The sequence below is a fragment of the Microtus ochrogaster genome, linkage group LG3 (genome assembly GCF_000317375.1).
Source record: "Microtus ochrogaster isolate Prairie Vole_2 linkage group LG3, MicOch1.0, whole genome shotgun sequence".
NCBI classification, from domain to species: Eukaryota; Metazoa; Chordata; class Mammalia; order Rodentia; family Cricetidae; genus Microtus; species Microtus ochrogaster.
In genome coordinates, this window is record NC_022029.1 from 13,923,063 (window position 1) to 13,949,894 (window position 26,832).

The 26,832-nt window shown below is 38.0% G+C and overlaps 1 protein-coding gene across 1 annotated transcript in view; it reads left to right on the forward strand.

Annotated features, from left to right (window-relative positions):
- Atad2b (ATPase family, AAA domain containing 2B) overlaps nt 1-26,832 on the forward strand; it is a 134,963-nt gene that overhangs the window by 102,398 nt on the left and 5,733 nt on the right. Inside the window, exons 22-27 of the mRNA XM_005360570.3 lie at nt 446-605; nt 9,451-9,573; nt 11,900-12,037; nt 15,458-16,138; nt 18,045-18,172; nt 18,465-18,593. Coding sequence (XP_005360627.1) covers nt 446-605; nt 9,451-9,573; nt 11,900-12,037; nt 15,458-16,138; nt 18,045-18,172; nt 18,465-18,593 — 1,359 coding nt within the window. The remainder of the gene's footprint in view (nt 1-445; nt 606-9,450; nt 9,574-11,899; nt 12,038-15,457; nt 16,139-18,044; nt 18,173-18,464; nt 18,594-26,832) is intronic.

Below are 26,832 nucleotides of genomic sequence, written 5' to 3' on the forward strand. Positions count from 1 at the left end.
TAGAAAATACTTCCCATGAAATGTTCACCTTATAGAGTTAAAAAAGAAAGTTTTGTTGAAAAAAATTTTAAACATATACCAGAAATTCTGTATTAATATGAAAAAAAAATCTCTCTTATAACCCCCCCCCCTTTTGAGGTAGCACATTTACTGATGCTTATTGGGTACTTTACCCACACATTCTCTTCTCAGATAAACCCAAAAGATTTAAAAACCAAACACTGACTGTTGGTTTCAAATTTCAAGATGAGCACCGTGAAGCTTTTCATGGAAAGTATGTCAGATAGTAACTTTAGTAGCATAAAAAGCATTGTAATTTTACTCTTATACAATTAGCTACTTAGATTTAAGTTTTAAAGTATTCTGTTTTTAATTTGTGCTTTTGTGAACTAAAGCATATAAAAAGCCAGATGTAATTTTCATTAAAGCATCCTATTTGTTTTAGGTTTCAGATTATCTTGAAGTAATCAAAGAACCAATGGATTTATCAACAGTAATAACTAAAATTGATAAGCATAATTATCTAACGGCTAAAGATTTCCTTCAAGATATTGATCTCATCTGTAGCAATGCTTTAGAATACAATCCAGACAAGGACCCCGGAGGTAAGGACACTTAGGGCAAGGTGCCAGTTTCGGCATTCAAGTGTGCCCATTTTAGACTGATAAATGAATGTATTCAGGAACTTTGAGAAAGTAATAACCTACCTGGAAACACTATGCCACAAAGTTTTACAGTTCTAGGCACTATGTTTTTGTCTAAGATTTAGTTTTATTTTCCTTTTAATTTTTATACTGAATTCTAATTTTGTGCAGATTGATGGAATAAGTTGGCAAGTGAACTTAACTTAAAATTTGTTTAGCTAACATTAGTAGTCATCAGTAGAGCCACTAAATAGAAAATTTTTAATTTGTGGGAAGTCAGGAATGGATAAGTTTATATTTCAAACTTTAAAAAAAAAAAAAAGACAGAATCTTATTGTATAGCTCTGTCTTGCCTAGAGCTCAGTAATGTAACCTAGGCTGGTCTCAAGACTCACAGAGATCCTCCTGTCTTTGTCTCCTGAATGCTGGGATTAGAGGTGTGTGTCACCATTCCCAGCCCTGTGTAACAGAATTTTCCTGTAGAATGTTAGTTATCCTTTCTGTATATTTATTGGAGGTATTCTTACATAATTTTATTTTACTCCTAATTCCATCCTATACTTTCCAGAGGTGTCCATTCTTTTGACATAGTGACATGATACTATCATCAAATGTGTTAGGTCGGATTTGTAGCTATCCTGGAAATCATGTAGCTCATGGGTTGAACATTCTGTAGTTCCAACTCTTGTCATTGTCATCCAGGGAAAATCACTAAGAACATATCTATAGTTAAACAAGATGGATTTATTGTAGAGAGGGATGATTCTTATAACAAAAATGCATGTCTTTGGGAATCATAAAAGATTTGGTATTCTGTATATAATCTTAGGGAAAGTGTGAGAAAGTGGAACCTAGCAGTGAATTGGATGTTGCTAGGTAGCAAGACCATTTTGTGATTAGATATTTATTCTTAGAACCTAGGAAGTGAGCTGGGTTTACCTGAGATAGCTCATCGGTAAAGCTTGAGACCTGAGTTTGATCCTTGGACCCTTCCACATGGTGGAAGGGAAGGGGAGCATCTATTTCTGCAATTTGTCCTCTGAACTCCACATGCCTGTAGTCACGTCTCCCCTACCTCAAGAGTGTGTGTGTGTGTGTGTGTGTGTGTGTGTGTGTATCAGAAGAATAAAGCAGTGCTAGCAGCCCTAAGCAGGACATTGGTTTTAGTGAGAATATAATTATGTGTGGTCATTTTTGTGCTTAGGACAGTGTTCATGTTTTGTTCTGTACTTAGATATAATTACAGAGTTGTCTTTTTATTTGGCCCATCATGGTCATACAGTGGCTTTGTGTGGTGTTGTTTTTAACATGAGTATGCTAAGATTAAGCTGGTTATGCTAGGATAACTCTTAGCTACCAGGAGCTGGGTTTTTTTCCCTTTTTCTCACTCATTGAGGATTTTATTTCTTCTCTAAGTGATACACAAAATACTATTTTTAAAAGCATTTATGTAGGTTTCTGATCTTTAAAGATACTATACCTGTATTTGGGAACAGTGATTCTCAACTTAAGCCATGCAGCAGAATGTCCTGGATTTCTCCGTTCTACATGAAATTACTTCTCACCTGAATTTAGACCATAGTAATTGATAATATCTTATTTCAAGTTCAGAAACAGAATAAAATTTTTACATAGTGAGGCTTGGTGGGCACTAGTTCTTAACATTTATGTTTAAGATATTTGTTTGTTATAGTTTTGTGGGTTTATTTAATGTGCATGAGCGTTGGCCTGAAAATTGTACTGTGTGCATGCTCGGTGCCAGTAGGAGCCAGAAGAGGGAGTCAGAGCCCCTGGAACTCACTTTACAGGTAGACGTGAGCTGTCGGGTCCTGGGAACCAAACCTATATCTTTGTACTAGACCAGCTGGTGCTTTTAACCCTTGTGTCATCTCTCCAGAACCTATTTTTTAATTATATATATCTTAGAAAAACTATGAAAATAAGACAATAAGAAAGTTCAGTAATCTGCAGTCTCATTACTTAATGTCTAAGTCTGAAGAATATCTACACACATTAGCCAGCCTGGTCTACAAGAGCTAGTCCAAAACAGGCACTAAAACTGCACAGAGAAACCCTGTCTTAAAAAACAAAAAACAAGAAGATATGATTATTGTTACTTTTTGCTAGTATACATAATAGGGTTTTTAAAAAATGTATTTTATATATATAGTGTTTTACCTGCATTTTTAAATAATATGCATTATTTTTAGTAGATCATTGTGCCTTGCTCATAGTTCACTTAACATGATTACCAGTTGCATTCATTTTCTTGCAAATGACTTGATTTCACTTTTCTTTGTGTATGGATGAAACACCTTTTCATGTGTGTAAATTGCACATTTTTCATCCATGTGATAATATCTAGGCTGGCTCCAGGCCCTGGCTACTATGAACAGTGCTGCAGTAAGCATGGTCATGTAAGAGCCTCCTGTGTTCTGACTTAGGTCCTTTTGGGTATATGCCCAGGAGAGGATAGATATGCTTGTATCATATGGTAGTTCTATTTTTAGTTTATTTATTTCATAGTGGTTACACAGGTTTACATTTCCACCAGTATTTTATAAGGGTTCCTCTTTACCCACATCATAGCGTGTTCATTATAGACATTCTGAGAGGGTTGGGAGAAAAAAAAAAAAAAACCTTAGTGTAGTTTTAATTCCCATTTTCCTGATGGCTAAGAATGTTGAACAATTTTTGTTTATCTTTTTTCCTATAAAATTATGTAATTCTTATATTTTTTCATTCCTTTAACATTTTTGAAACTCTTCTTAATGAGTAGGTTAAAAATTATAATATAGCTGATGGCCTATTCCTGGACATATTAAGTCTTTTAGTTCTTTTCTCCTCTATCATAACTATGAAAAGATATTTTTATAAAATGGCTGGCACAGATCTGTAATTCAGCAACTTAATAAGACCCCAAAATGAAAGAAAGAAAGAAAGAAAGAAAGAAAGAAAGAAAGAAAGAAAGAAAGAAAGAAAGAAAGTTGTGTGAGGCCTTGAATTTCATCCCTTAGTACTTCCCAAATAAAAATTATAATGAGGTTGTATGCATTTCTTCATATTTTGTTAGGGCCACTGTTAACTAGTGCAGCAGTTTTATGTCCATGAGGCTTTCTTCTTCTAGTGTGATGTCATCTTGCATCAGAATGGGTGTTGAGAAACAGGCTGATTTTCAAGCTCATTTCATGACCTTCCTTTGTCAGATGGGATCAGATGGGAGTGGCTGTGTGTGCCTTTGACCTTGTGACCTCAGCATTTGGTGTGGTGTGGTATGGTGTAGTGTGGTGGGAAGGTGAGCGCCATATTTAGACCTGTGCTTCTGTCTGCACTGCTGTTCTCTGGTTGATGGTGATCAAGTCAAGTTTTCTAAATCTTAGTTTTCCCATTTTTATAGTAGGGATAACAATAGAATTTGTTATTTGGGGTTGTTGTAAGAAAGTGTATTTTGTTAAATGTTATGGTGTTTCCATTTTCCTATTGTTCAAATTAATTATGTCAAGTCCCTAGCATAAATCCTTTTAGCTGGGAAATATTCCTTGAAGGTTGGCTTTTGTTATTTATATTCTTTTTGGGACAGTGGGGGGTTTCAAGACAGGGTTTTTCTTCATAGCCCTGACTGTCCTGGAACTCGCTCTGTAGACCAGACTGGCCTCAAACTCATAGTGATTTCCCTGCCTCTGCCTCCCGAGTGCTAGGATTAAAGGCGTGTGCCACCACTGCCTGGTGTTATTTATATTTTTATATTCTCATTAGTATTTAAATTGTAGTTTTAAGTTTGGGGTTCCATAGTAGGTATGTACATACATGCTCTAGGATGACTCCCCCTCCCCCCCCCCCATTTGTGTTTTTTACAGTTCCCAAATCACACTTTAAACTTACTTGGAAACAAATTTAGGGACTATGAAAATGAACGTAAATGCTTGTTAGAGAAAGCTGGTTTAGGAAATAAATCTAATTTTCCCCTAGATAATTTATTATAACCCTGTTGATATAAATATCTAGTTTCAAGGAAGAAGCAATGCTTTCTGGTGCAGCATTACCTTTTACTGTAGAATGTGATGGTTTACTAGAGGCCATGCTCTGTTTCATAGGTGGAGCTTATGTGCTATACTTAAGACTTTCATTCTCTGTTCCTTAAAGATTGATACAAAGAGGGTCATAGTTCAGGAATGTTTGCTGTCTTCACACCTTTAGTCAACAAGGGAACAATTTTTTTTTAAGCAGCAGAGCCCCTTGTTATGTATGTACTTGTAAAACCTCAGAATCTGTTGTGTAGCAAGTGGAAATTGCATGAATGTTAAATTACTTTTACAAGGTCCCATGAGTATTTAAATGTTTACATTGTTCTCCTTGGCAGAACACATGACCACTTGGGGGTATGAGGGAACTCCTTATACAGGGAAGATAAAAGTCTTTGGAAGTTAAATATTGCTACATGTTTACCAGATTATCTCACACAAGATGATATGGATAGGAATTAAATGTGAAGTGATAAGGAATTTATTTAATTTGTAGCTTCTAAATGTGATCAGGGTCAGACATTTGACTCTAATTGTTGCCCTAGGGATAGGACATGATGAATGATTGACCATTCTGCATTGTTGGTCTTACCTTACCTCTAGGACAATTCTTAGACCTATCATCATTTGACCAATTTTGCTGACATTCATCCTTAATCTTATAGTCTTCACAGAATCCTAACATTTTGTGTCAATTGCCTGGGATCAGAGTTCTCAGAGGCACTCATATTTTGGAGCCACATGTAATCTACCCAGTACATTTCCAACTTTGTCATAGTTGTACCTCATAAATTTCAAACTTAATCAAACTCACTTATATTTCTGTTAGTGCTTATGACCATGCCATAATTACTTTGCAGGATACTTGGTATATAAGAATGTCTGTGATGCTGTTACTCCTTGAGTAACAGATTATGTAACCTGTATCAGTATTATGATAGATCAATAATATGACTCCTGTATGGCAGATATTGGTCTGTATGCCTTTGTACTTATCCACTAGAACTAACATACAAAATATGACACACCAGGAGGTCTAAGCAGTTTTCTCTCAGTGTGGGAGGTAAATTAGTTCAAGTTGAGTCAACAACTTTGATTTCTCTCAAGACCAACCACTCTTCTTGGTTTACTTAATGGCCTCTCCCTGTCGCCTTTTCTTCACTGAGTGTACTTTTCTTGCAGTGTTCAGATCTCCTTTAAAAGGGCATCAAGCACTGTGGGTTAGAGCCCACCCTCCTTTTTAATCTTAATTGCCTCTTAACAATGGCTTATTTCCAAATACAGTCACATTCTGAAGTAGGGGCTCAGAGTTTGACATATATATTTTGAGGGGATGCAGTTCACCCTGCAACGTATGGCACAACCCTAACTGTCTAGAATTTCATTATTTTTATTTATTTATTTTTAGAATTTCTAATTCTTTGAAAATTTCAGATGTGCGTACAATGTATCTTAATCATATCTACTCCTTATTTTATGTCCTTTTCTGATCTTCTTTGGTACCAGACATCAATATTTACACAAACATACATGCAGGCAAAACACTCATACACATCAGATAGAATAAATAAATCTAAAAGAAATAAGTACTAGTTACAATAGCATCAAAAACTTATAATAGGAGGAAATCTGACAAAAGATATATGATATATGCATTGAAAAGCATAAATGGCTGAGAAAATTCTTGACCTAAATATCTTTTCAACAACAAATAGTGATGGAATAATTAGGTATCAGTTATGTAATCAAAATTTCCCAAACCCTCTGCCCAGTGATGGTGAACACTGAGTGCTCCATGATGGGCTTGGTCCAGGTGCTAGTATATCAGTCTTGGTCACCTTGATGCTCTTGAGACCCTTTTCTGGTCAGTGAATAAAAACATCTAAACTCTGGAAAAAAAAAGTTGACTCAATGGATCATATACTGAAACGTAAGAGCTTAAAACTATATCCAAAACATTAAAACATACCTCAGAATTTAGTAGACAGTAAACACCCCAATTTAAAAACAAAAGACTCGAGCCAGGCACACAAGTGCTTTAATTCCAGCACTCAGCACTTATGGAGGCAAAGGCAATCAGATCTCTGTGAGTCCAAGGCCAGCTTGGTCTACAGAGCAAGGGCTGTTAAACAAAGAAACCCTGTTCCAAAAAACCAACTGACCAACTAACCGGTCAATCAATCAGTCAATCAATCAAACAAAAAAGACTTATGAATTAAAGACAGAGTTGGATCCACTTGCAAGGATGAGGCAGAAGAATTACTCTTGGAGAGGATCTAGGCTTGGTTCTCAGCTCCCAAATTGGGAGTTACTTGTCTATAACTCCAGCTTGAGGGAATCTGACACCCTCTTTGGGCCTCTGAGGGCGGCACATGCAGATGTGCTTATATACATAAAAAATATTTTTGAAAAAAATACATGCAGATTGAAAAAAAATCAGTGGTTGTTTGGTCATTAATAGAAGTATTGAGCCTGTGTTCTTGTGCTTATATATCTCCATTGGGATATTTTTTAAAGCATCTTAAAACCAAAATGCCTAAAGCTAAATTCATTAAAGGTAATCTCTAACTTTTCCTGTCTTCCTTCCTCTATATATTCCATGTTGTTTTTGTGTGTGTGTGTGTGTGTGTCTTTATAAATGTGCTTCTCCTCCCTTTCCCCTTTTGGATGCAAAAAGCTAGAGAATTATGTTTGATAGTTATCAAACCCTCTCTTCTGTTTTTATCACCCTTTTCTGTAGTTGAGATCCCATTTCAGATCTGTAATCTTTCTCTCTCTCTCTCATCATCACAACCACCCCAGTTCAAGTTGTGGTCTCTCTCACTTCCAGAAAGAACTTTGTGGTTATGCTTCTGGATTGTACCCTAATCCCTTTCAGTCCAGTCTCCTTATAACAGCCAGAGTGAGTTTGCATCCTATTGCTTCCTGTTCATGGCTTTTCAGTGACCTTTGATTGCTTGTAGGATAAGTTCTGAACTCTTTGGAGAAGACCTAGCACTGTTCTAGTCTTGGCTATTGAGTTCTCTCCATCAGGGAACATTTTAGTTTCATGAACTCTCCTAGCTCTTGAACGTGACACAGTCTGTACCTGCAGTATTGACTCCTCTGTCTGCGGCTCCAAAGCTTGTTCACATATCTGTCCAAGTGCCTCTTCCTTAAGACTCCTCAGAACTCAGGTGAAATTTGCCAAGCCCACTGACTTTCTTCATAGCCATCAGTCAGATTAGTGTCTTGTATTTTTGTTGTTATTTGTTTTCTCTTTTGAGAGAGAAGGCTTTTTATGTATGAGGTAAATTTAAAGATAAAAACAATTTATGTGTATGTATATATCTATGTGGGTATGTGCATGTATGTGTGTATGTCTGCAGAGGCCAGAAGAGGGTATCAGACTCTCTGTAGCTAGAGTGACAGGTGGTTGTGAGCTTCCTGAAATGGGACTAGTAACTGAACTCTGGTCCTCTGGAATAGGAGCAGCAAGTCTCTCTCTAGCTGAGAGACTATTTAATGCTACTTTCAGTGTTGAATTTAGAGAACATTTCTCAGAAAGAAATATACCAGTGGTTGCACGTTTGTTTTTATGAGATTTCTACAATAAGCTATAATATAGTGTTATAAATAAAAGATTTTTTATATTTTTATGCCTTTACTACAGAGAGAAAAGTAAATTTTTAAATTTTGGATTCTTTGTTTTTGTTTGCTTAATTTTTGTTTTGAAATATGGTCTCATGTTGCCTACACTGAACTAGAACTTGTTGCATAGCAGAAAATGACCTAGAGTGGATCCTTCTGCTTTCCCCTCAGAGGTGTGCACTACTGTTCCAGGAGCAAACTGTTTTAAGATATCTTGCAATTATCCACCTTTTCACATCTGGAGTACTGTAACTCCAGAGGGCACCACTGACAGTACATTGTTCACGACCCAGTCTTCCCTATAACCTGTGAGGGAGACACTGTTTCATAGTATCACTTTAGCTGTGGTACCTAGAACCCCAGGTTCTTCTCCCTGCTTCTGCTTACCGATGTTGTGAGTTGGCCTTTGTGTATTGCTGTGTTTCTCTGACAAGATTATGTGCAGTAGCTAGGGCTGCGTGGAATTGGTGATCCAAGTGCTAGGTTATAAGTGTATAATGTTACATCTGGCTGCTATTTACATACTATCTTGCATGCCTTAATTAGGTAGTTTTTCTGTACTTTTATGGTTTTGTCACAGTTTAAGAGAGATCTCCCTTACTCAGAATATTTTGTGTTCTTTAGCACAGTTTTGACTAGCTACTCTGGTTTTTAAAAAATGATCTTTTAGTTTTGTTTATTTGTATGTGTATGGGTGTACACGCCATCTAAGAGTGAGGGCATCAGAGGAGCGCTTTGTAGAGTTCATTCTCTTCTACCTTTACATGGGTTCCAGGGATAGAAGTCAGGTTGCAGAGCTTGCACAACTAAGGTATTATCCACTGAGCGGTATGCCTGGCCCCATGAGTTCCTGGGGCATATAGCATATCTCTAATTCTTAGAAAATTATATTGAAAATCATGTTTTATTTTTAGAAATTAAAAATAAAACCATATTTTGAGGTAATGATTTATTAGAGTTAATATTTTGAGGTCTTAAGGTCCAGTTTTCCAAACTATTGATAGACTAGCTTATATTCTACCCACCTTTTGAATCTTTTCTTACCTAAAATGTTTTTATAATTTAAATGTTTATATATTTTACTTTGAAGGAATCCTGCATTAATTTTATTCCATTTGTATCTAAAATAAACTTATGCTGACTTTTTTTAACAGACAAAATTATTAGGCACAGAGCTTGTACCCTGAAGGACACTGCACATGCCATCATCGCAGCTGAACTGGACCCAGAATTTAATAAACTCTGTGAAGAAATTAAGGAAGCAAGAATAAAAAGAGGTAAGTCAGAGAAATAGATTTGCTACTGAAGCATTCTCTGCTCATTTTGTTCATCTTTCTGTGATACACAGGACAGCAAAATGTATTTTTTGTCTCCAATATTAACCTTGTATTTAGGAATTTCTGATACTAACATGGGTCATGTAAATTCTCAAGGATATTTCAAAACTTCACCTTTGAAAGTTGGAGTGCATGGTGCATGTTAAAGAAATAAAGCATTTCTTAGTGAAATTTCTTAAATGATTTATGTTGTATCTATCTGTACTTATAGCTGAAGAGATCTTAGTTTTCATCGTTTCACATCTAATACCAGTACTTAAACTTTTTATAAATACTTCCCCAGTGTGTTAACACTTATGTGTCATTTTTTAATTAGAGACACAAAATGAGCATATGGCTTTTATTGGGTATACAGCCGTGTCCCAGAGGAATTTTAGTAGGAGGAAGAGAAATGCCAGTGTAGAAGAGCCCATTGATTTTAAGCAATGGGATTGGTTAGATCATTTTAACAGCAAGAAATAACATGTTCTCGGTGTTTTAGAAAAATGAAAGATTGAGTTAAAAGTTGTGAGAGTCAGTTTGGAAAACTACGTTTCAGTTTCCACAGAGGCAAACATAGATTTGCTGCATTATGCAGTTCTCTTCCTTGGAGTCTATCTAAGAGAAATGAATGTGACCACATGGAACATGTACATGAATGTTCATAGGAGTGAGTGTTATTCATAATAAATAAAAACTGGAAAGAGACAAATGTCCATCACCTGGTTAGTGAGTAGCAAGGCATAGTTTATCCATAATCTATATAACTCAGTGAAGTGTTAATATAAAATGACACTGGACTTCACAAACAGCACTACTGAAATAAGGCAGTAATGAAAGACCATCTATTGAATGTGGTTCTTTCATGTAAAATGGCAAGTATGTTGAGAAAACCATACAATAGTAGCTGCCTGGGACAGGTATCTCAAATTAGGTTTCTATGAGTGACTACAAAAATGTACTTTGCTCAAAGCAATTTTATGCTTAAAATGGGTGGTTTTATGTTATATAAACAGTATCTCAGTAAGACAGCTAGGTGGGGGGGAAGGCGGTATAGCAATATGCATTTTAATGAATGAAGAATGGAGCTAAATAAGATCGGAATATGAATGTGTAGAGAACACTTCGTGTGATTGGCTTGCCCACCCTCCTGTCTGCCCGCCTGCCTGCCCACCCTCCTGCCTGCCTGCCCGCCAGCCCGCCCGCCTGCCCGCCTGCCTGCCCGCCTGCCTGCCCGCCTGCCTGCCTTCCGTTCTTTCTGAGAATTGTTCTCATATAACTCAGGCTGCCCTCAAATTCACCATGTATTTTTCTCTCTCTACCTCCTAACAACTGAGATACAGACCTGTGCTGTCACACCCAGTTCGTACAGTGCTGGGCATCAAAACCAGAACTTGGTACATACTAGGCAAACACTCTGTCAACCTGAGCTACATCCCTAGCCTAATAGAGGGCACATTAAAGGGAAAGAATATTTCTAGTTGAATAAATGAGTAGAACCAATTTTGCTAGCCAAAACAGGCAATATATAAGGTAAACTGTTTGTATTTGTGTGTGTGTATGTCTAAAGATGAACCAGTTATCTTTAATTTGGCCTATGTTTATGATACTTGGTTAGAGATATGATGTAGACAAATAGAAATATGACTTATAGGCTAGAGATCTTTGGACTAAAGAGATGTGATAATTATTATATAACATCTTTTAAGAACCATACACATAAAGGATGATTCTTGTATATTACAATAAGAAGCTAGGTTATTGAGAGAGCTGTGAGAAGCACTAGCACTTATGGTCACATGGGGAAAATTGAGATGGAATGGTTACTCTTCTGGAGATGGTACCAGCAAGTGAGACTTAGGGCATTGTGTTGTGACAGGCAGCAAGCTAGGTTGAAACTGTTGATGGGAATGTAGTTTAGTGACCCGGTATACTTACTGTACATTGTAAGATAGCAGAGACCATGATTTTTAGACAATATGTATAGTCTTATTATCCCACAGTCATATTGTGAAATGTATCTCTTTTGGAATTAAAGTGAGTGAAAATTGGGCTCCTATGGGCATTAGGTACCATGGCCTACTAAGTATTTTTATTTTTATGATTTTAATATCAAGTTACTTTCCCATCTTAAAACAAAAGACCCCAATTTCAGCAGAATTACAAACCGTCTAGGTATAATAAATGACTTTTAAACTCAGTTTTATATTTCAAATTTTTTAAAAAAACGTTGTTGATCTATGCAGCTGGGACATTTAAATAGGTATTGCTTATCTGCGGCTTGCAGGCTTATCAGTACCAGCAGAGCAAATAACTCCTCATGGCACTGGTGCCCGTAAGACAGAGACTAGATTGGAAGAGGCATTTCGGCACAAACAAAGAAGCCCAATGGATGCCTGGCACAACTCTGCAAATAAGTGTGCATGTGAGTATTTGTGAGCATGTTAGCCAATGGTGGCAATAAGTGAGACTTGGTAGGATGGGCCCACAAGACAACAGTGCCCTTTGTCCATAGCTCTTTAATCCTGTCTTCCCAGAGAAGAGCTTGAAAAGTAAGATTAAGAGTGAGATTCTGGTTTTTTTACTTTATTTGCTGTTTTCTATACTTTTTCCCCCCTGGATGACTAAAACACTTGAAACATTTTCAGTATTAAACACTGGATTTTGGATAGAAATATGGAGGCCACAGAATCTTTGTCCTCCTAGTCCTTATTTCCCACTCCTTGCATGATATGCAGGATGTTCTCTTTGTAGTTAGAAGTACAAGGATCATGTGGAAATGGCTGGTTTGGCAGTAGCAAGTTTGGTTCACTAAAGAGAATATTTTATGCTGAATTTAAGAAATCTGAGTAGCCTAATTTGACTTAGCTTTCTGTGATATATTTTAAAAGAGAATTTAGTTCCTAGATCTCCATAAAACTTACTGTTAATGATCTATTGTATTTCTGAAAGGCAAATGTTTATAAACCCAAAATCTTCCTGATGTAGTCTTCATGTTTCATTAAAGATAGCCTGCTTTGAAAGATATGTGCTGTTCTTCTGGCTTTAATATGATGATATTGCCATGTCAGCAAAGCTGTCCATGCTATGCTCTTTATACCAAATGATAATGAATTTGAAGGAATAAATCAGACCCACTTTTATTCTCCCTCCCTCCCTCCCTCTCTCCTTCCCTCTCTCCTCCCTTCCTCCCTTTCTTTTATTTTTTGAGACAGGATTTCTTTGTAGCTTTGGAGCCTGTCCTGGAACACACTCTGTAAACCAGACTGGCCTCAAACTCACAGTGATCCACCTGCCTCTGCCTCCTGAGTGCTGGAATTAAAGGCATGTGCCACCACTGCCCGGCTCATACCCACTTTTAAACTATAATATTTTTATTAAAATCTTCATATGGAACAAGTTTGAAAAGGGATTTAATGATGTATTTAGTTGCTCTGAAACCAATAACTAGGCTATTTGGCCTAGTTGTAGCTTGGATTGTGTGTCCCATTATGTAACGTTGTACTCTCATTTAAACTTTGAAATCTTTTATAGTTTCTGCATTGATACTAATGTCTATTAATGAGAATATATTGAAATTTCACTTTAAGAAATTTTAGACTGTGGCAGGCAACATGGCTTAGCAGACAAAGGCGCTTTTTTGGTAAGCCTGATACTGGAATTTGATTTCCAGAAGCCATAGAAAGGGAGAAGAAAATGAAAGTACTTTTAAAATCTCTAGTGGGGTTTTGTTTTCTCTTACCAGCAGATGGCACATGTGACACACCATTTGTTTGTCTCAGGTTAACAGAAATCTTAACTTGAAATGTCCCAAAGGAACAGTCGCTTTTCTAAGGTCTTGGCTTTTGGAACAGTCTCAATAAAAATTGACTTTAAAGTTGTGTTCCTAAATGGGTGTTTCAATAGAGCACCCTAAGTAAGTAAGGGGAGTGGTAGGATAAGAATGCTCTCCACATACACTCATACACCTCCCACATGGTCCTTACTGTGAAGATGCTTCTACCCATGCTAAAAGTTTATCTGATTAGTTTCCTTACTTTTCTAAAATCTTGCTATTAGAAGTATTGATACTAACTCCCAAAGAATAGGCATGTGTTCTCTTTCTCTTTTTCAATGATATTTTTATTAATTCTTTGAGATCATACAATGGACTTTGAAAATATTAATTCCTCTCCCTCACTCCTTCTGTAACCACTTTTTTCACCATTTCCTCCCTTCCTACCCAACTTGGAGTCCATGCTCCCTGACCCCCAACAGCATGGATTTTAGTTTGTATTGTCTAGCTAGTTTTTGGGGTGGGGCCTACACACTCTCTCTTATTAATTAACCAGTGTGAAAAACTGAAAAATATATTTGCTTCAGTGAGTTTCTGGCCTTTGTGTAATGTGCTACATACAAAGAATTGAAAAGTAGTGTGAAAATTGTTAATAATTTTTGGCTTCAATGCTGAAAATTAAGAATGGTTAGTGTTGACAGTTGTCACATAGTGGACTTCTTACAACTGCTTTTGGAACAAGATGACCATCTTGTTTTCATTTCAGTGTGGACTATATTACTTTTAGCGAATGATTGTTGTAGATGCTTGTCACCTGAGCTTGTGTATATTGAACTTTTAATATTAGACTGATAAAGAAATTTTTATGCATATGCTAATTAACATATAAGTATGAATTATAAAATAGAAATAAAGGAGAGAGCATGAAAAGTGAGTTTTAAATCATATTGTATTGGAAAAAATAAACTTTGAGTCAAATGACTAAATACATTTTAGAGATGATAACTACTAAATAAGAAGGAATAATAGCGACCAAATATTTGTGCCTACTCTTAGAAAGAGTCTAAAGGCTTAAAGTGGTGTGTGAACCTGCTGTCACTGTTGATGGACTATCAGCTAATATTAAAGATCTGAGTTCCCCAGTGGAGTCAAGCTGCTTCATCAGCTACCTCAGATACATATTAAGGAGATCAAAAATCTCTGGCTCCAACTAATCACCTGGAAGCCCAACTATCTACTCAAAGAGCTCATGATGAATTCTCACCTAAGAGTATGCAGCTTTTCTAGGTCTCCTTTTTCAGATTATTGACCAAATGGATATTTTCAATATCTTCTTGATATTGTTGCCTTAATAGCAAAAAGGCTTGATTATTCTACATATTTGGAGATACGTTTGTAATAAGTTGATGCTATTGGGTAAACCATTTGTATTAGAGGCAGTTAACAGTTTGCTAACCAAATTGTTTGCATAACCTATTGTAGTGCTTCTCTTCATGATCATTCATCCTACAGGCAATGCCTTTTTCTAAAATGAGAGGCAATAGGTGTTTGTTTGAGGGATAGCTGTCACTATTGGGTCCTATAGCATTGGATTAAAGGTTTTTTGTTGTTGGTGGTGTTCTTTCTTCTCCATAGCTGAGGTGCTGCTATCTTTGCATGATTTGCTTGCAGTACACCAACCTTCCTGGTAGAAATCCAAGGCTCTCTCAAACTTTCTGGGCTACTTGGTAATATGATAATTCCCTAAATGTATGCTTTCTAGGTTAGTCCTTGAGTGTTGAAAGTTAGAATTGGCTATAAAGTAGAATCTGTAGTAGTAGAAGAGGCTAATGCCAAGCAAACTCACACGGTAAAGTTTTAAAAGTTTGCATTTGTCTGAGTTCATCTTTAACTTCATATCAATTTTACCTAGAGGTTGTAAGAATTAGTCTGTATAGATAAGAGCCAGGGGTTTTGTTTAGATTTTGGCCAGAATGGGTTTACTTTCTTTGGCTCTTCTATAAAGAAAATGTAAAACTGACATTGCACCCTGAAGTTATACATGTTCTTTCCCCCTTTCTTATCAAACAGTCCGAGTTCGGAGGAAATCAAGGCGGCGATCACAGTGGGGTAAAGGAATTATTAAGAAAAGGAAAGTCAATAATTTAAAGAAAGATGAGGAGGACACCAAGTTTGCAGACTATGACCATACCGAGGACAGGAAGTTGCTGGAGAATGGAGAGTTTGAGGTAAGCACTGACTGCCATGAGGAAAATGGGGAAGAGACTGGAGACTTGTCTATGACCAATGATGAATCTTCATGTGACATCATGGATATGGACCAGGGTCAGAGGCTGAACAGTGAAGCAGGCACAAAAGAGAACTTTGCATCGACTGAAGAGGAAAGTTCAAATGAATCTCTACTTGTCCACAGCAGCAGTACTCTCAATCCTGAGCAGACATCTAAAAAAGAGCCCTTTCTTAAAGGCAGCTGTCTGAACGGTGAAGCCTCCACTGACAGTTTTGAAGGAATTCCCGTTCTGGCATGTCAGAATGGTAAAACTGAAATAGTTCCTCTCTCTGCCGGTGGAGAAAAATCTAGTTCTGAACAGAAGATTCCTTCAGAGGAACAGCCAAAAGACAAACCAGAAACTTTGAATGAAGATCCTGGAGACGATCCTGAGAAACTAGAAGTACTGGGCTGTAGCAGTAATGAGAAGATCGAGCCTGGTCCTGATGTGGAGGTTAAAGATACAGAACTGGATAAAGAAGGTAGAGCTAAAGTTTTAAAAGGTTCAAATGTCAGAGTTAATTTGTTGAATATTTGTTTGATTTTTAGTAGGAATAATTGGCTAATGTTCTCAGAATGGAATGATCACTCACATTTTTCATCCCATTCCATAAATAACTGAACATACCCAGTTTTGCTGAAGGTCCCAGAGGTGTCATGGTCCAGAATGAGTGCTGTCCTGGCCTTTTACTCTTCCAGTCGTCTGATTGTCACTCTTTTTTCTTCTTCTTCAAGACAGGGTTTTCTGACTGCTCTGGAACTTGTTCTGTAGACCAGGTTCATCTCAAATTCAGAGATCCTCTGCCTCCCCAGTACTGGGATTAAAGGCGTGTGCCCCCACCATCCAGCCTGATTGTTACTCTTATCTTAAAAGCTTTGTAAGTGAAAGCCAGATCAATTCACAGGTGCAAAGAAGACGGAATTCCAATGGGAGAATTGTGAGAATGGGTGAGGCAGACAGAGATTAGAAAAGTGCATAAACTGAGATTAAGCCATTCTTAATTCATTTAATTAAGGAATTTTGATCTAATTCCCTCCTGCCTGGTTTTTAGTTTTGTAAATCAAACTTTTGTAAATCAAACAATGGTATTGTTGCTGGGATTAACAATAACTAACTAGCTGCTTCTCCTGATTACTAAAACGTATTGCAGTGTAATTAGACTGAGTATCCCAGATCCAACTAAGTTGTGCTGATTTGTGTGGCAGTGGAGAAAGGATGTAGAACTCACTGTTGACTCACATTGCTCTTGGAAAATAAGAGCACTCTGCAAGCCCTACCTTCTCATGATTACCATCTGTTTAAGACAAAGTAAAAAGGGAAGTAAAGATTATCTAGTTCATCTTTTCTCACCATTATTCTTTATTGCAAGATGTGATGGAGTGAGTCCTTGTAGGGTGTGTGTTTAGGGGTGTTTATGTAGTTACTTACACCCATGTGTATGCTCAGAGGCCAGAGGAAGACATCAGACACCCTGCTCTGTCTCTCTTCTTTATTCCTTAAAGATGGGGTCTCTTACTGATTCTAGAGGTGAACTCACAGCCAGCAAGTCCCATTGATCCTAAATCCATCTTTCAGAGCACTGCTGTACAGCACATGTAGCCATAACCTTCTTTGTAGTTGAAGTGCTGGGATTCCAAAATGAGGACTTCATGCTTACAAAGCAAATATTTTACTGACTGAGCCATCGTCTTATCCTTTATAAGCAAGAGCTTAAAACCAAGGTAGTTTTTCTGTTTCTTTTTCTTTTTTTTCTTTCTTTTTTTTTGATTTTCGAGACAGGGTTTCTTTTTCATAGATATGTGTATCACATGATATTCCAAAGTTATAACTCTGCTTTCATAGTTATGGTTCAGTTCTCTTTCATTTGGATTATTTATTCTTATTTAAAAAGGCGGGCGGTGGTGGTGACGCCTTTAATCTCAACACTCGGAGGCAGAGGCAGGCAGATCTCTGTGAATTTGAGGCCAGCCTGGTCTACAAGAGCTAGTTCCACGACAGGCTTCAAAGCTAGAGAAACCCTGTCTCAAAAAAACCAATAAACAACAAAATAGGAAAGCATCCCAAAATAAACATGATCATTTTTTAAAGATATATTGTTCTTTAAAAAATATGTCGCCGGTCGGTGGTGGCGCACGCCTTTAATCCCAGCACTCGGGAGGCAGAGGCAGGCGGATCTCTGGGAGTTCGAGGCCAGAGCTAGTTCCGGGACGGTCACCAAAGTTACAGAGAAACCCTGTCTCGAAAAACCAAAAAAAAAAAAAATAATAATAATAATAAATAAATAAATAAATAAAATATGTCATGGGCAAAAGAATTTATATTTGCTTAATAATGATTTTCTCTTAGTTTTATTGACTATAGTACATTTTTTCTCTTCTCAATTGTAGGTGCTTCTAAAATAAAGAAATATCGTAAATTAATTTTAGAGCAGGCAAAAACAACAGGCCTGGAACTGGTTCCAGAAGAGCCATCTGAGCCTGTGCCACCTCTGATAGTTGATCACGAGAGACTGAAGGTATGTTTAGCTCTTCACAGTTTGCTTTCAATGACTGGATATTTGTAAAGCAGTAATAAAACTAGTTTTGGTAATTCTTACTTTAACCTAGCGATAAGTGTCCCAGGACTTCTCCTAACTGAGAGTTAAGTATATTTTGAGGGTTTGAAGTTAGTTAGCTAACGCCTAGAATCTTCAAACCATAGGTGTTATTTTGTCTAGGCATTTGACTATAATGGTTTCAGTTTAACCAATGATATCTACTACAGCTTATCTTCTTTCTTTGGATTTCTCTCACATGTACCCCTTCCAGAAACTGCTTGATTTGTTGGTAGATAAAAGCAACAACTTGACAGTTGATCAACTCGAGAGATTGTATTCCCTTCTTAGTCAGTGCATCTACCGCCATCGTAAGGATTATGACAAGTCACAGCTTGTGGAGGTAAGTGTGTTAGTGCATGTGAAGAGATAAATGCTGTTTGCTTATCTTAAAAGAAAAAGAAGAGAAGTTATCTAAGTCCATTTTTAAAAGATTTCATGTGGATGAATGTTTTGCCTGCATGAATGTATGTGTGCCACAGGTGTGCTAAGTCCATTATTTTTTACTAATAACTGACCAGTGCTGTAAAGATTTAAGATCAGGAAAATTGAGCACTGAGTCTGCAGCTCAGTGTTAGTACATCAGTTACCTAGCATGAGTGAGACTCAACTTAGCATAGGTAAGTTGATCTCTTACACTTAAAGAAAAAAAGGAAAAAATATTATGATACAGTTTGAAGAATAAAGCTCTTCTCTACCATTTTGTCTAAGTAAATAAGATAGCAAGTTCCTTGTCTGTCCAAAAGTAGACACTTATGGTTCTGTGTAGTTGAGCATACGGAATGACTATCATTCTCTTTTCTTTAGTTTGCTACTGACTCATACTACTTGGGCCTGTAGGTGTGATAGCTCTACAATCCCTATCACTGGAGAGCTGAGAGGGAGGGTGTTCAATAGGTAGGAACAGAAGAGTCAGAAGTTCCAGAAGTTCTAGGTCATCTTTAGCTACATAGCAAGTTTGAGGCTAGTTTGGGATGTGTGCATGTGTGTGAATGAAGATAGGTAAGGCAATGAGGCCTGTTTGCCACCCACTAGTACACTAGTAGTTGGAAAAGAACTGTATGACGTTTGCTTTGATCAGACCTTGTCCTGTAAGTAGCAGAGGGACAGAACTTGTCCTTCAACTCATATGCTTTAAACATGGGCTTTTCCTTTTCTGTATAGCTCTGGACCACATGGAAATTCCTTCCTCCAAAGAACATCTGTTTTCTCATATTTGACATATCTCATCTGTGCTCCTGCAATCACTGAGTTGTTCACAGCTATCCACTGACTGAGCTGAACAACTTAGATTTACTTTGTTCATTTGTTAGTTCATATGTTGGTCTAGCTATGAAATATTTATCAAGAATCTCCAGTATCAGATACTGTGCTACTTGTTTGGGATGCTAAGCATGAGAAATTTCTCCTTCTAAAGAAATATTTCCAGTGTTAAGGATATTAGAGATTTATGTGGAAAGGATATGGTTATTTTTCGTGTGTTATAAGGACATTAGATTTGTTGTCTTGCAGTACTAGAACTTGAACATCAGTCAGGCCTTGCATAAGCTAGGCAAGCGTCCTACCACTGAATTACACCTTTAACCTTAGGATAAGGAGCATTAGATTTGAATCAAAATAAGGTGGCATTTAAAATCATTTTGGAGGTCAAAATAACTGATTAGGGCTCTTACTTGCTCCACCACACCAACACCAAGAGGTAGAGATGGCCAAGAGGTGAGTGCCCATGGAAGAAGGCTGGGATTTAGTAGAAAAAAAAACAAACAAAAACAAAAAACAAAACAAAAAAAAACAAAAAACAAAAAACAACCCAGAAGCTTTAGCCAGACATGGTGGTGCACACCTTTAATCCCGGCACTCTGGAGGCAGAGGCAGGTGAAGCTTTGTGAGTTCAAAACCAGCCTGGTCTACAAAGCAAGTTCCAGGACAGCCAGAGCTGTTACACGGAGAAACCCTGTTACAAACTTCCACCCCAAAACCAGAACCTTTGTAGAAATATAGAGAACAGACTAGTTGCAGCATAGCAAGAAAAGCAAAATCACCTTTTCTCCAGTTCCACAGCCTAGCAAGGAAGAGTCTCCACTTTACAGTAAAGTGCATTATTCTCAGTGCAAATAATGGCAGACACTGCTACTGGATATTTATGTGGCCCCTGAAGGCTTTCAACACACACACACACACACACACACACACACACACACACACACAAAAAAAAAAAAACCCACAAAATCTTAGTTTGGCTTTGGAGAAAGGAGTTTACTTACTCTCCCAGTAAACTGTCTGAGTCCTGTAACCAGGAGCCATCTTGAGAGAGGGACCTATATTCTGAATTTGAACTATTGTAGGGGAAGAAACCCCAATGTATCCCTACCTCTGGGATTCCATATACATTCCCCTGTATTGACTACTCTCACCTTGTGACTGATTCTGGCATAAACCACTGTGGGCAAGGGCACCACAATATAGAGGGGAGCAGAAGGTATATCATCCTCAAGAACTGTAGATTTGGGGAAGCTGACCTCTGAGACCTAGGGTATTGCCAGTCACATAGCGTGTAGCTTCCTGGGAATGCCAGGATTAAGGACAAGTTCTTGTGGGGTTCTGTCACTTTTCTATCACTGTCCAGAAAACTTTGGCACTAGCCACATGCCACTCTGTTTCCTTTGAGCACCTCAGCTGAGATGAACTTTTCAACTCACATCATGATCCCTGGTGGGCAGGGCAAGTAACAAGAGTTGAGAGAGAAATCTCAAACTGCCTCCACCTCCAGGTTCACACAACTCGGCATGTTGGTGTGGGTCTGAGGTTCTGCTCTTGGGCACACCTGCAATAGCAGCATGTAAAGACTCACATACACAATTGTTTCTACTACATCTGTATAGATAACCTTCCTTAGTTGTTCCTATAAGGACGCTGGCTGTTACACAGAGAAACCCTGTCTTAGAAACTTCCTCCCCCCACCCCCCAGAAAAAAATCATAAGCCACAGTCATGTTGGTTTGATTTTAGGGAGGTAAAAATAGTTCAACATATTGCAACTTAGTAAATGTAATATATCCCTATGAATAGAATGTAGAATAAAAAAAGCTTATTGTCTCAGTAAATGCAGAAAAATTTTGATAAAACTCCATATTCATTATACTCATAAAAATTGTGTTTAAGAAACCACTGGGTAACGTCACACTGAGTGGATGTCCTAGTATGCTTCTCTCTTGCTATGATGAAATACTGACCAAAGGCAGCTTGAAGTGGGCAGGCATCTGTCTCACAGGTGGTAGCCATTAAGGAAAGTCAGAGCAAAGACTATAGGAGAGTACTGTCTACTAGCTGCTTCAGCATCTGCGGCTATTCAGCTTGCCCTTACACACCTATGACCACCTGTAAACTGAGGCTGCTCGTTCGTTTCCAGCTGCTTAGACCTGAACAATCACACAGAAACTATATTAGTTACAATACTGTTTGGCCAATGACTCTAGTGTATGCCTAACTAGCTCTTACATCTTAAATTAACCCATTTCTATCAATCTGTGCATTGCCAGGAGGCTGTGGCCTACCAGTGAGGTTTATAAGGTTCCAGCTCGTCCTTCTTTCAGCAGCTACATAGGGTCTCCCTGACTCCACCTACTTTATATCTCTGAATTTGTGCCTGGCTTTACTCAGCCATTGGCTGAAACAGCTTCTTTAATAACCAATGGTAATAAAACATATGCATAGCATACAGAGGGGAATCCCACATCAAACTATGATCAAGAAAAGAGGGCACTGCTCTCTACATCAAACAATAATCAAGAAAATGCCCCACAGCCATACTTGTCACAGTCCAGTCCCTCATTCTAGGTTCTCTCTCTCTCCAGGTGACTGTAGTTTGTGCCAAGTTAACCAAACTAATCAACACAATTGACTCCTTTCAGCTTAACAGAAAAGCATATACTATGCTTTTTCTTGTCCCCAAGATCTCAATGTTAATATCACATATAAAACACAGTATAACTAAAATTTCAACAAAGTCCAAGTTCTCTTTAAAAATTTGAAGTCTCTTAGCTGTTGACTTCTGTAAGATTCAAACTAGGGTACAGTTACAACCAGATCAAAGGAAACCAAAATCCAGGATGTGTAGCTCAGTGACCTGGGGCACATGATCTTCTGGGCTCCAAAGACTTGGGTAGTCCACCTCTCCAGGTCTTGCCATCTGAGACATAGACTGCTTTGGCACTGTACACAGTCCTGGCATCTCCAATTTAACGAAGGCTGCACCTTCACCATTGGTCCCTTCTGGACTTTCATAATGCCAAGCCTCAGTGATTTCCACCTTTCAGTCCTAGAACTTTCATGCCACCAAAAACTAGTAATGTGGGAGACTGCTAACGTTAACAAGTTCAGCTGTCAGTTTGAGGTGCTACCTGGGCCTGTGACTCTGGACCACAGCTTCCATGTGCTAATCCTGAAGAAGACTTCTCCTCAGTGATGTTGGTCTCTTATCGATCACATCTGACCCTTCAGTCTCAGCTAACTATTCATACCATCAATCGTCCCAGTAAAGGGTTTACCTCAGTTGTTCTGCTTTCCTGCTAATCACATCTGATTCTTCAGCCCAGCTGACCAGAAACCACACATTCTTAATTCAAATATATCACAAAGATGCCCCCATGGAGTCCTTGAGGGACTCTCAAACTTTCCTCTGAAAATTTTAAGCTAGGCCTTCACTATCTACATTTCTGTCAGCATTCTTCTGAGCTCTCACATCAACAGCTCATTAAGCTCTGAGTATTTAATGACTTTTCTAGCCCAAAGCTCTAAAACCAACCACAATCCTCCCGAAAACATGGTCAGGTCTCATAGCAATGTCTTACTCCCTGTACCAACTTCAGTCCTAGTCTGCTTCTCTGTTGCTTCAATAAAATGCTTACCAAAAGCACCTTGGAGGAGAAAGGGGTTTATTTGGCTTTCAAGTTGTAGTTTACCATTGAGGGAATCCAAGGTGAGAACTTGAAGCAGAAAGCACAGAGGAGCACTGCTTACTGGTTTGCTTCAATGACTTACTCAGCCTTTCCCCCTTTTTTAAGATTAATTTATTCCTACTTTTTGTGTATGGGTGCTTTCCCTGCGTGAATGTTAAGTGTATCATGTGTGTGCAGTGTCCACAGGTCAAAAGAAAACATTGAATCCCCTAGAATCATCTGGAGTTACAGATGATTGTGAGCCATCAGAGAGATGCTAGGACCTGAACCCAGGACCTCTGAAAAAGCAGCAAGTACCTTTAAGTGCTGAGCCACCTCTCTACTAATTCAGCTTTTTTTTTATACAACCCAGGGCCATCTGCCCATGGTTAGCATCTACTCCTAGGTCCCATATCGATCATCATTCAAGAAAATGCCCCTACAGACATGCCCATAAGACTGTCTGATAGAACAGTTCCTCAACGCAGATTTTTTTCTTCCTGGGTATGTCTAGGTTTGTGGCAGGCTGGCAAAAATAGCCAGCACAATGTAGAAAAACTGAAAGTGCTTCCTTTAAGATCAGAAACAAGACAAAGATGTCTGTTTTATTGCACTTATGCAAAAGATTACTAGGAATTTTAGCCAGTACAATTAGACAAGAAGAACTGAAAGACAAATAAGAAGGTGAAGTTATTCCTATATACTAATGATATGATTCTATCTTAGTCTGTTCTATTGCTGTGAAGAGACATCTTGACCACAGCAACTCTTATGAAGGAGAACATTTAATTGGGGCTTGCTTACAGTTCAGAGGCTTGGTGTATCATCATGGCAGGGAGCATAGTGGCAGGCACTGCAGAATTGGTGTTGGAGAAGCAGCTGAAAGCTACATCCTGATCTACAGACAGGAAAACTTGAGCCTAGCTTGGACTTTGGAAACCTCAAAGCCCACCCCAGTGACACACTTCCTCCCAGAAGACCACTCCCTCCAACAAGGCCACACCTCCTAATTCTTCTAATCCTTTCAAAGAGTTTCACTCCCTGGTGACTAAGCATTCAAATATGAGCCTATGGGGGCAATTCTTATTCAAAGTACCACAGGTTCTATACATAGAAAAACTTAACAGGGACATCAAAAGACTCTTTGAATTGAACTGTGTAGAAAGATTTTTTTTTAATTTATTTATTTATTAAGGATTTCTGCCTCCTCCCCGCCACCGCCTCCCATTTCCCTCCCCCTCCCCCTATCAAGTCCCCCTCCCTCATCAGCTCGAAGAGCAATCAGGGTTCCCTGACCTGTGGGAAGTCCAAGGACCGCCCACCTCCATCCAGGTCTAGTAAGGTGAGCATCCAAACTGCCTAGGCTCCCCCAAAGCCAGTACGTGCAGTAGGATCAAAAACCCATTGCCATTGTTCTTGAGTTCTCAGTAGTCCTCATTGTCCGCTATGTTCAGCAAGTCCGGTTTTATCCCATTCTTTTCCAGACCCAGTCCAGCTGGCCTTGGTGAGTTCCCGATAGAACATCCCCATTGTCTCAGTGTGTGGGTGTACCCCTCGCGGTCCTGAGTTCCTTGCTCGTGCTCCCTCTCCTTCTGCTCCTGATTTGGGCCTTGAGATTTCTGTCCGGTGCTCCAAATTGGGTCTCTATCTCTGTCTCCTTTCATCTCCTGATGAAGGTTAATATTCAGGAGGATGCCTATATGTTTTTCTTTGGGTTTTCCTTCTTATTTAGCTTCTCTAGGATCAATGTCCTTTATTTATGGCTAGAAACCAAATATGAGTGAGTACATCCCATGTTCCTCTTTTTGGGTCTGGCTTACCTCACTCAGGATAGTGTTTTCTATTTCCATCCATTTGTATGCAAAATTCAAGAATTCCTTGTTTTTTACTGCTGAGTAATACTCTAATATGTATATATTCCATACTTTCTTCATTGTGTAGAAAGATTTAAAGACTATACCAGGTGACTGTTGGATGCATGTCAGTAAAGCAGCAGAATACAGAAATCCAATTAGTAGCTCTTTTTATAGACAATTAATGAATTTGCAAAAAGTGACCATGTTGGATAGGAAGAGTAGGAGTAAACTTAAAGAAGTGGAAGTCTTCCATCATGAGAATTACAAAATACCAATAAGACAAATTGCAAGACCCTCTATGTGCATGGATTTTAATTATTAATATTGTTAAGATATTTATACTACTCAAAATAATATGCTAAAAAAATAATATGTTGATTCAATAAAAATCCCTACCAAAATACCAGTGACATTACTCATAGAACTAGGAAAAATAGTGATAAAATTCACATAGATGCACAAAAGAACTTAAACTGCCCAGTCGGCGAACAAAAAAGAACAAAAGTATAGACAACACAATAGTGATTTTTTAAGATACACTACACTGCCTTAGTAACCAAAAACACATGTTATTGCCATAAAAACAGACATCAGAGACTAATGGAACAGAATAGAAAGCTCAGAAATAAATCAACAGCTTTTTTCAAAGAAGTGTAAAAATATCCTTTTAAGAAAAAGCAGTCTCTCTAACAAATGCTTCAGGGAATACTGGATACCCACAAGTAGCCAACTGAAGCCTAAAGCCTTAACAATCAACCTACCTAAAAACCTCAAAACAAGTCATACAACGTAATGTAAGATCTCTGAGTGCTAAAGTATAGAGGAATCATTTTAAGATACCTTGTGCAGGCAATAGTTTTTTGGATAGGACTCCAAAAACACAGGAAACAAAAGCAGAAATTGACAATTAAGGTTACAGCAAATCAAAAAGCCTTTTACACACACAGCAAAGGGAAAAAAAACAACATCAACAGAGTAACATTACCAATCAAAAAGTAACCCAGTTGAAGTAATATTGGCACATGATCTGAATAGACACTAACTAAGAAACAGATAGATTTCAATAAATACGCAAAAGAATGTTCAATATCATAAGTCATTAGGCAAGTATAAGTCAAAACAAATGAGTTACCAATTCAGTTAAAATAGTAGTTTTAAAGATAGAAAAAATAATACAAATGCTAGCAATGGTGTGGAGAAAATGGACCTTTAGACACTGTTGGTGGAAATGTAAGCTAGCCACTCTGGGAAATAATACAGATGTTTCTGGATAAAACCAAGAATAGAATAACCATATGATTGTTATGTCACTTTTCTGGGTATAAATGAAACCAGAATATAGAAAAGAGACTCTTGTGGGACTGGAGAGTTGGCTTAGTGGTTAAGACTGCCCTTCCACAGGACCTGAGTTCAATTTTCAGCACCCACATGGCAGTTTACAACTGTCTATAACTCCAAGATCTCACATATTTGCAAAACCACAATGCACATAAAATAAAAATAAATAAATTACATACGTAATAAAAGAAGCAAGTCAGGTGGTGGCGGCGCACGCCTTTAATCTCAGCATTTGGGAGGCAGAGGCAGGTGGATCCTTGTGAGATCCATGTATTTCTCTCTTAGTGGTCTCCTTATTTTCTGTCTTCTCTGGGATTGTGGGCTATAGGCTGCTTATCCTTTGCTTTATGTCTAATATCCACTTATGAGTGAGTAGATATTAGACGAACATAGCTTGTTTGTCTTTCTGTGTCTGAGTTACCTCTCAGGATGGTTTTTATTTATTTATTTTT